Source organism: Aristolochia californica, unplaced genomic scaffold, assembly GCF_029961685.1.
Source record: "Aristolochia californica isolate CCGP_79_NKW_82.1479 unplaced genomic scaffold, dmAriCali1.0.hap1 SCAF_13, whole genome shotgun sequence".
NCBI lineage: Eukaryota > Viridiplantae > Streptophyta > Magnoliopsida > Piperales > Aristolochiaceae > Aristolochia > Aristolochia californica.
The window spans coordinates 5,334,080-5,343,964 of NW_027181804.1; the positions used below are offsets into that span (position 1 = coordinate 5,334,080).

Below are 9,885 nucleotides of genomic sequence, written 5' to 3' on the forward strand. Positions count from 1 at the left end.
GTAAATGTGAGACATAATAAAAATACATGATCAATAGATTTTACCTCTTGTTCAATTTTTGGGTAATGCTAATGTCTAGAGAAAACAGGTAGGCAAGTTAGGCCCTGTTAGTGCCTTTTCTAGGAAATTCTGGAAAGACATTTATAGTATAAATACATTTTTAAGGACCATTAATGCCTCTTGTTTCTTGGAAACACTTTTCTAGTAGGAAATTCTTACTAGGTGCAAGAGAGGTAGGGGCAACCACCGTTATTTTTCTGCTACTAGAGGAGGTTGATCAACCCTCACTTGGTGCCTTGCCCCTTCCTGGTCAGGGAAGAGGGGAAAGGGCGTCCTTCCTCTTCGCCTTTGATCCCTATAAGAATAAAAAGCAAAGGTGAGAAGGGTGGTTACCCTTTCTTTTTTCATTTGATAAGGGCTGATTGGCCCCTCCAAGAGTAGAAAAAGGGGGAGGGTGGCTGCCATTCCCACCTCTACTCTCATTTTTGATAGGGCGCTTCCTTTCCCATAGGGTTTTCCAGACAAATCGACAGCAGTGGGTTGAATTGATGGCTTCCCAATGGTTGAGATTCCCAGACCGTGCTCCAACCGATTCACGGTCATCATTGTTTGCCACACAACATCCATTCAGTATCCTGCCCATGAGAACAGAGAAAAAGCTCAACAAAACTATTTCATGATAATTGTGCGATGGAACTAGTAGGAGCATCAGTAACTCGTTTGAACAAGATAAAGGCCACTAATTCCGCGTCTGGAGTTAAAACAAAGAAGATGGGAGATGAGAAGCTGCTGGCAAAGACCGTACCTTATCTGCGGAGAGAGCATCAGTGCATATGTTACTAATCAGCTGAGAATTCACCTGAAATGGAAATGTAAAAATTTTGGACATAAAATTGAGAAATTAGCTCTGAGATGCCGGATCAGGATGCAATGAATCAAGATTCAGTGCTATTGTAATGTACGAGCACAAAAGAATACAGCAGTGACCTGTAGAAGCAGAAATCAAAATAATGTTGTTATGTTGCTGTTGCCATTAAGGCATTACGTTCTTTTCTCTATATGATTCTCTGCTACACAGAAAATATCGTACTCTGCCCTTTCTCTTTTCTTTTATGTGGGTTCCAAAGAGACCCTTAGTGTAACAAAATGAAAGGAAGGAGACAAAAGTAGTACAAACTAGAATGGGAGAGAAGATAGTAATTATAGGAGCCACAGCCCTTTTTTCTCTTTTGATTAACAATATTCTTATCATGCTAAGGAGTTAGAGAATGGAAGAATTACACTCTAAAAAAGAAAATGTGGCAATAGTCTTATGAAATTTGATAAAAAAAAAACAACAAGAGGAGTGACACCACTTTGCTATTCTACAAGAGATGCATTTCTCTCCATAATTACAAAAATACCCTCCAATCTCACAACAAAATACTACTAGAAGAAAGGATATTTGATTGCACTTTCCATAAGACACACTAACACAAGAACTATATTTTGTAGAGCAGTTGATTGGGGTCCAATTTTCTTTCTCTATCCCTATCCATATGTCATGTACTTTTCAAATGTCATCCCCCTTATTCTTCTTTGGTGGTCAAGATAGGGGGAGTAAGCCATGGATGCATTTATGAAATATTGTACAATTTACAACACCACCACATTTGTCTTAGGTTTGAATGATTCAATGGATGCATTTAAGAATGGTTTAAGCTGATGTTGGCCAATGAAACTGATGAGAAACCATAAAATAATTTCGTTAGATAATTAAATTATAATGAAAACGTAAAATATAATTTTAGTAATTTAATAATATATCGGAGTTATCATCGAAATGGGGTGGTGGCGCAGTTGGCTAGCGCGTAGGTCTCATAGCTAAGAGAGTGATCCTGAGGTCGAGAGTTCGAGCCTCTCTCACCCCAAGTCTATAGTTTTTCATTCTTGTCCTCCCTTTGATGTAATAATCTGATTCCATTATTGTTGCAGAGGAAGCCATTTTCGAGATCCTTGGAGATACGACAGATATCTAGAAAGCTCAAGTTTAATCGGGTGAGAACGACAAAGACGATCGATTATGGTATCATTCAGGAGGTAAGCATCCCAAGAATCTCTTTTTAATCTGTAGAATGAGACAAACTGACGGTACAGACAACTCGAAGTGAAAATCAAAGAAAAAACTACTAGATCCTAAACGTTTTCCCATTCTTGTTGTGATCGATCTCTCTGAACAATTTCTTTAGGTTGTTGTCGATCATGCGGACTCGAAATATAAAACAAAAAACTATCAGTATGAGGAGTTTCAATCAACAGTCGTGATCGTATTCCATCCTTGATAATCGTTTTCTTATTCCGAATCTTCACCTTTCACAAATGAAAAAGGCACGCATTGATGACCACTCACCATGCATCACATTTCCACTTCTTCCGGACAATGAAGGGCTTCCTCTACCTTGGAAACAAGCATGTAGCAAAAGGTGAACTTACTCTCAGACAGAATATTTTTCAATAATGGAGACTTTAAGGGGTTACGTCATTGCAGAGCTCTTCCTGGGCCTTGGCGAACCAGCCGGATTTAAAAATTCGCAGACAGCACATGCTAAGAAAAAGAGCTTTTCCCTTTCTTTTTCTCCCTTCCATTAGCAGCATCAGTGCCGCATCTTCGCCGGGTATTAAATAAAATGGTTACTGTTCTTGCCTGTTACAGTGCCGGAGTTCTTGAATCCGATCGATTGATCTTTGATAATCAACGAACAGACTCACCCTTTTCACGCTAGCAAGGCAAGAATTCGAGATAAACAGAGGCACGACCGCCGTCATCACCGTCCCAAGACTTTGATCAGAGACGAAGCGACTCTTGCTTCCCACCTAGAAGAGAGCTCCACCGCTCCTGGCGTCAACTATTCGAGGTCGCGATAGCTTAATCCCTGCGTTATTAATGTAATCATGAGACATCTTCTCAACAGAACGCATGGTTCACGAGGGAGTTTAAGGCGATGTGACCACCAACTGCCGACTGCCTGACAGAGCTGGTGAAGAAGAACCAGGATAGTACTCTGCGGACGGACCCCACGTATCTCCACGAACTGCTCCCAGAACGGGAAAGGGGGGATCCCTGTTCGGGGTGAAAAGACGGCCCGGGAATCAACCACTGCGACCAAAAATCTCGATTCCGACATTGCTGAATTTCGACTGCTCGGAGTCGCCTTCTTTCCGTTCTCTGAATTCCGAATAGCAGCAACGGTTTTGTGGTGTGTACGCTTGCAGGGAGATGCCCATAATCATGTGAAATTGGAGAAATTTCCATTTTGGCGAGTGACGAGATTGCCTTATCAAGGGTTTCGTTCGTTTTGGGAGAATCTTCTGACGATGCCACCTGTGAAAACCACTCGGCTCGATGTACGCTCCCCTCTTCCAACAACAAATTCAAGGACTGCGGATTTGCGATTTCTTCTTGATCCGATAACCTCCTCAATCTCGAGATGACAGGAACTACAGTGAAACCCTAACTATGTCACCGTTATCGCTTCGTTTACAGTCATTGAATAATGGTGTCTGTCGGACTGAAGATGAGGAGAGAATCGGAGAACCATTCTGGGTTCCGAAGCGGGATGTGCAAAGAAGATCCCAGTGACTCTCTGCAGAAAAAATGAAAAAAGACGAAGAAAAATGCTTCCACAAGAGTAAACTCGAAGAAAAACAAAAGGGAGCATTTACGGTGCACGCTGAACGAATTTGAGTCCACACACGTACAAAGCTTTTGTGCTCTACGGAAATTTTCGACAAACACAATACCAGTTTCTCCACCACAAAGAAAGGTCACAGTTGTACAAAAGGAGAGAGCAGAAACGGGAAAACATAAAAGACAAAGGAAATTACGGAGACCTCCATTGTTTTTCTTGAAAGTGACACGAACACCCACCTCAGTCACAGAGGCGTTATTGCCGCCGTTTCGATATTGGTTGTTTGCCCAATGAAAGGAACTATGACACTGCTTTCCTCCAATTAAAGGAGCCACAACAGTCACCAGATCACCACCTCTGTAAATGATCTGATGATGCCCATCATGTTCTCCGGCACCTACTCATAACATTTCTAAATGGAATGAAAACAGACGAAGAAAGAAAGAAAGAAAGAGACAGGGCATGCCAGTCCTTTTCTTTAGCAAAAGGAGGGCTATGTAATTACCCAAGAAAAAAGCAGGAAAAACGAAACCAAAAACTTCCCCCAGTTTTTCTGTCTTCCTCGTCTTTCACGGTTCTGTTTTCCCGTCTTTAGCCATTCCTTCAGCGACGGATTTGAGCTTCTGTAGATTCAGCTTCACGACGGTGTCCGCAAACATCCGAGTATCCTCCTCCGTGTTCCCTTCCGGCACATCAACGACGTACGATTCCAAAGCAACGCACCAGATCTTCCCTTCCCCCTTAAACTCGTTCGCCGTCGTCACCGACTTGTAGTTCCTCAACCGATGCTCCCCTCCGATTATGCTGAATCCCACAACGTGATGTTCTTCGTCCAGTACATCCAACCTCTCCATGCTGGTACTCGCCGGCAGTCCTGAGATGACGTTGACCTCACGGATACACCCCTCCACTATCCGATCGCCCTTGAACGCGCAGCTCTTGATGAAGTGCTTGTACTCCTGAGGCCTGTCGAATTTCCGAACGATGGACCAGACGGTGTCCAACGGGGCGTAAACCCGCTGTGCCAGGAGGGAACAGCATTGCCCCGTCTCGGACATGCTGTAAGTGTGGTAATCGCGGATACAGGTCTTCAGCTCCTCGAATTCCCCTTCCATGATCCCGCTCGGGATCGGGTAATCGAAATCCGCCTTCGATTTAGAGGTCTCCCCGTCTTCCTCCATTACCGCCGAATCCTCAAGCAGGCGAGAGAGAAAGGAAGAGAGAGAGAAAGCAACGGGAGAGAAGGAGAGGAGGGCGATACTTATTGTAATTTTAAGGGAAAAGAAAATAAAGAAAAAGGGAAAAAAAAAGCCAGGGATATATTTCTAGATCTTTATTAAATATTAAAGTAATATAATAATTCCAGTCCTCTCTCCTTGATGCGGATGAGTTGGCTCGGACATTTTCATACTTTGGTTCATTACTGCTGAAGCGCCGAGTTGGGACGAGTCACAAAAGCCCATCGTAGTGTTTTTCTCGCTTGCGCCGTTTGTGGCCCATGAGACCAGCCTTCTGTCCTTATGGGCCCGGGGTGACCAAGTCAAAGATAGCTTTCCCCTTTTTTGGGTCGATTAATTGCTAACTAAGTGTTTTTATTCAACGCCGTCGTCGTCGTCTTTCTACCTCGGAGTCGTCCACCGGAGCTACCAGAGACCGTGCATGGAAGAACGAAGGAGGCGGAATCGCATATAGAAAAAATGGAAGATTAGGAGGAGGCCGGCGGGCGATAATTCTTCTTTCTGTCCTCCTATTGACATTGGAAGACTGGGATTTCACGGTCAAGAGACAAATTGAGAGACCTTTTGACCGTTCTAGGTGGAGAAAGGTGTTCTTGTCTCGAGCTGTGAACTTCCTCCACTGAATCCGAACTCATTCAGTAGCTTTGTAGTATGACAGCGAGCAAAGCCGCCACCACTTTCTTTGGTGAAGATTGGAACTGTCCAGATGGGTTTGAGGAAGAGGGATTCTTCCCCTTTTTCTGTCGGCGACTGTCGAGGAACCCACTGAAGGGTTTTTTGTCTCGTCTGCGTGAAGGGGGTTGCTTTACCGAGTGGGACGTTCGCCATCGCTTGAGAAAGACGGAGAGACACGAGAGACTTCGACCAGACGCGTTTGTAAAATACTCACGAGTAATATAAAAATACTTATTTAGTTTAGGTTATATCGGTGAAGAAAGAGGGAAAGACAATGCAGGTGTCGTAATGGATGGCTGGAGGCGAGGCAGGGTGGCGTGTGGCGTGTCAAATTGTCGGCGGTCGAAAAGGGTTACGATAAGGTCGGCATGAAATTGCATATGGATACGAGTGATCACCGGGGTGGCTTCGAACAGAGCCGGCTTATGAGCGGCTCGAGTTTGGCTCGGTGCCGATTCAATTCCTTATGTTATCTATCGAGTTCTATAGTTCGAACTTTGAAATCAGCTTATTTACCTTAACAAGCCGAGCTCGACTGAAGCCAGGTTCAGTTCATTGGCTCACGAGCCAGCTCGAGGTGAGTCGGGATCGATATCGGATCGGGAGAGGGGGAGTGGGACTGGGACAGGGAGCAAGAGCGAGGGGGGGGGAAAAAAAAATTTTCCCCCTTGTCACCGCCGAGCCCCTCCCGTTGGCCATTGTCGCCGCCGTAGACAGTTGTTCGTCGGCCGCCTCTGTGGCCGTTCATTTAATTTCTTCCTCTCTTCGTCGTCACCGCTGCTTTTGTCGCAGTAGTCATCCCCGACGACATGTCCTCCCCGACACCGTAACCCCCTTCCCTCCTCGTCGTCACAGAAAACCAAAACCAGGGGAGAAATAATCTCCCCCCTCCCTCGCGCGAAAATGATTTCGCACATGCGAGATTATAAAGTAAAAAAAAAATTCCATAAACTCTCATTTCTCATAGCTTTTGAAAAAATTAAAAATACACTTTATAGAAATAAGTTTCTATGAACTATTAGTGTCTCATGTTTTTTTAAAATATTTTTTTAATTGAAAATTCTTATTAAAAATCATATAATTTTCTAACTAAGATTTTCCTACCAATATGGGGTAAAAAACTGTATAAAATTTTTTTGAATAAATATTTATGTTGTAATACTTTTAGCTTGAAGCAATTTTCATTGTAATATTGTGTTTGACATTTTATTTGATTAAAAATTTATCGATAAGTATAATAATATATTAGATTGATTATTAATTTTTATTTATTTCTCTAGAATATGCAATAAAAGGTCCATTTAACTTTCCTAATAAAATTTTAAAATATTTTTTTAATTTTCTAATAAGTCACTAAAATTAATAGGATTTTATTTAAAGTTTTTTTTGGGAATATGTATCATAGAAAAAATATTTTTAATTTTTCTTAGAATATAAATTTTAATCTAGGGCACTAAGGAGGCCATAGTAAATTTATGGCCAAATTCAAAAATTAAATTTCTGTAATGTATAAACAATTTTATGGAGTATTTATGCATGTATTATGTATATAAATTATATCCAATTTTAAGTAGAGGTTATACCGAATTTTATATAAGTATTATATACATAGATTATGCTCAATTTTAAGTAAAAGTCATGCCCCCAATCTTATACACGTATTATATATATATATATATAAAGGTTATGCCCAATTTTATATAAAATATATACATAATTTTATATATAATTTATTTTATATATTTTTTTAAATTTTTTTTAAATATATGTTAAAGTTCGAGTTCGGCTCGAACTCGGTTAAAAATTTTGGGCTCAAAGATCGATAGAAGCTCGGCTTGAAATATTTAAATCAAGCTCGGGTCGGGTTCGGCTTCCCTTTGAAATTGTTTATTTGAGGAAATCCAGGTCCAAAAAAATATGTACAAAGACGATTAATCCAAATAATTAAAAAAAAGATGAAAATCGCCAACCTAAGTCATGTTACGTAATTAATGTCTAAGTGGCCGCTCTATTGTTGTCCTCCATGTCTTCTCTCCCTACTCCGGCATGGTTCGACTGTGACTGCCTGAGACTCCTGTTTTCGTTCATTTCTTCCATAACCCATCTTAAATTGGACCTTCTGGCCGGTATAGAGGCCGCCGACCCTGTAACTCTAGGACAGAATCGAGGTATGGTGTATGAAGACATCTCTACTGCCATCATCCGAGATTATGAATCCGTAGCCCTTATTATCGCTGAACCCTTCCACTGTTCCGTCAATCTTCCGCGTCCCTGGGCGCTCGACGTCCTGTTGTATCTACAGCTTCCATCGCGATCATATTTGCTGTTCTGGTAACTACTTCGATCTTGATCTTCCCCACCACCATTATGGGGAATTGCAGAAACAGGGTTCGCACGAGGCCGAACAAACTCGATGGCCACTGCAACCTCATTGCGAGGGATTTCATACTCTACACTGTCGCCCCGCGAGAGTTGTCCTCGTGCTTCGCGCCTGAGATTCTTCCATTCACGATCATTTTCCGATGCATGACAGTGTTCTGGTTCGGACCCCTTCCAATCTTTACAAGGAGCTTTTATATCACAAACGTAGCAGTAGCACTGTATCAATTGATAATTATAAAAATCAGCACTAGCGGAATAGTTTACGAGCAGCAGAAAAGAATTGGTTTCACTCTACAAAACTTTGGGGGGTTTATAGTGGAAAGAACCAATGGTTTTTCTCTAGTGCAAAGCAGACACGGATCCTTCCGACTCGTTACCTGTTCGCAGTAGCTTTCATGAGGGGTTCTGCTAAAAGAAAATTTGACGCAGTGCTGCCTTGGATGTGGATAGTCTCTACATGCAACCTGCGAGACCACACCATCGAAATATGAATCCACAAGCTCGGTGCAAATTTTGAAAGGTTTCGTTCGGGACAGTCTTCACTGCCACAAAAACAAAGAAAAAAAAAGGTTTCTTTTTCGCCCCCAAACAGAACAGAACAAAAACAAAATCAAGAAAATGAATCAGGAGTTTTTTTATGTTGCTTTCTTCCTTAATTCCATTAACCTGGCCACGTTCCGCAATGACAGAGAGATCTTGATCAGGTTCGTCAACAGAAAGCTTCTTGGAGAGATAAGCGGTGTCAAAGGGATTGAAATCTAAGATAACACAATCCAATTCTTCCATGTCTTTCACTCCCTTCATCCCAGATTTTCTCTCTTTTTTTATTGGCCCCTTCTTCCCAGTTTTGCCCATCCGCTCGCCTTCAGCATCATCGTCCGAAGACCAAATCTCGATCACCATCATTCCCTCCCTTCCTAGCATCACCTATGACCGTTGCCGAACGGAATCGAGCGAACCAGCGACTGCGGAGCTGCGAAGACGTAATGGAATACGGTACGTTTCCGGTAATAAGAAGTAAGAACAGAGGCGCTCCGCAGTCGACATATAAAAGGAATGTGACCATTCTGTCATCCCGTTTAAATTTTAGAAAGCAGCAGAGTCGGTCTAGCGAGTCCGTGCCCGCCATGTGCCGTCCTCCGGTCAGGTTTTCAGGGAAATCGATTTGACCCGACCGAAAATTTTCAAATTTGACTTCGAGGTTTCACGGTTCCGAGACGACGTGGATAAAAAATCCGGTTGAATTTTAGGTTGGAAAGAGGTTTTCCCAAAACGGACATGCGGGACGAATGTTACGGTCTTGAGTTGCTCTGATACTAAAATATTAAGCACTTAACTAATACTATCTACAAGACGGACCTAACTAAAATATTAAGCACTTAACTAATACTATCTACAAGACGGACCTAACTAGATTGGGTCGAATTCAGGCTTAGCATTTCAAGTTTTTTTTTTGGGTTAGTATTTTTAGGGTCGGAGTTCAAGGTTGGGTTAGGTTTTTAGAAAATGGGGCCGTGATTCAATCCATGTGTAAAATTATAATTACTTTCAAACTAAAATTAATGATTTAATATCTATGACAATGCTATAGAATATTTTTAATTTTTAATTTTTTAAATAATTATAATTTTTTATTTTTCTAAAGGCTGAAACAAATAATGACGAAGAGGAAAAAGAGGGATAAAGTATTAAAAATTAATTTTAAAATTTAATTAAATATTATTTTAATAGTACTTAGTGTTAACATATTCTATTTCTTATAGTTTAATATTTTCTTTGAAATTTAAATTATAATCAATTAAATAAACTTTAATATTAAAATTTTAAGCTATTTAAATAGTAATTAATTTTTTATGTTTAAAATTTTTAACAAGAAAAAATTAGTTTTTTGTTGAAAAGATTTAATTATATAAGAAAGAGTC

General features: G+C 41.1%; 2 protein-coding genes and 1 non-coding gene across 3 annotated transcripts; 1 reads left to right on the forward strand and 2 right to left on the reverse strand.

Moving 5' to 3' along the window:
- Nucleotides 1-1,824: 1,824 nt before the first annotated feature.
- TRNAM-CAU (transfer RNA methionine (anticodon CAU)) lies at nt 1,825-1,910 on the forward strand. The gene is given in 2 exon segments: nt 1,825-1,862; nt 1,875-1,910. It is a non-coding gene; the product is annotated as a tRNA-Met (tRNA).
- A 2,135-nt stretch (nt 1,911-4,045) lies between these two features.
- LOC137948662 (abscisic acid receptor PYR1-like) lies at nt 4,046-4,907 on the reverse strand. Its single transcript, XM_068794776.1, has one exon. The coding sequence runs from the start codon at nt 4,847-4,849 to the stop codon at nt 4,238-4,240; it is 612 nt and encodes a 203-aa protein (XP_068650877.1). The 5' UTR covers nt 4,850-4,907; the 3' UTR covers nt 4,046-4,237.
- Nucleotides 4,908-7,481: 2,574 nt separating this feature from the next.
- Nucleotides 7,482-8,985, reverse strand: LOC137949083 (RPM1 interacting protein 13-like). Its single transcript, XM_068795357.1, has 3 exons — nt 8,630-8,985; nt 8,341-8,427; nt 7,482-8,179 (listed from the first exon to the last, which is right to left on the reverse strand). Exons 1-3 carry the CDS (start codon nt 8,885-8,887, stop codon nt 7,790-7,792), a joined length of 735 nt encoding a protein of 244 aa, XP_068651458.1. The 5' UTR covers nt 8,888-8,985; the 3' UTR covers nt 7,482-7,789.
- Nucleotides 8,986-9,885: the final 900 nt, after the last annotated feature.

Coding starts and splice junctions, on each gene's coding strand:
- LOC137949083 (XM_068795357.1), bottom strand. CDS start 8,887: ATGCTAGGAAGGGAGGGAATGATGGTGATCGAGATTTGGTCTTCGGAC. Junction 8,428..8,629: donor TCATTGCGGAACGTGGCCAG/GTTAATGGAATT, acceptor GTGGTCTCGCAG/GTTGCATGTAGAGACTATCC. Junction 8,180..8,340: donor ATGAAAGCTACTGCGAACAG/GTAACGAGTCGG, acceptor CAATTGATACAG/TGCTACTGCTACGTTTGTGA.
- LOC137948662 (XM_068794776.1), bottom strand. CDS start 4,849: ATGGAGGAAGACGGGGAGACCTCTAAATCGAAGGCGGATTTCGATTAC.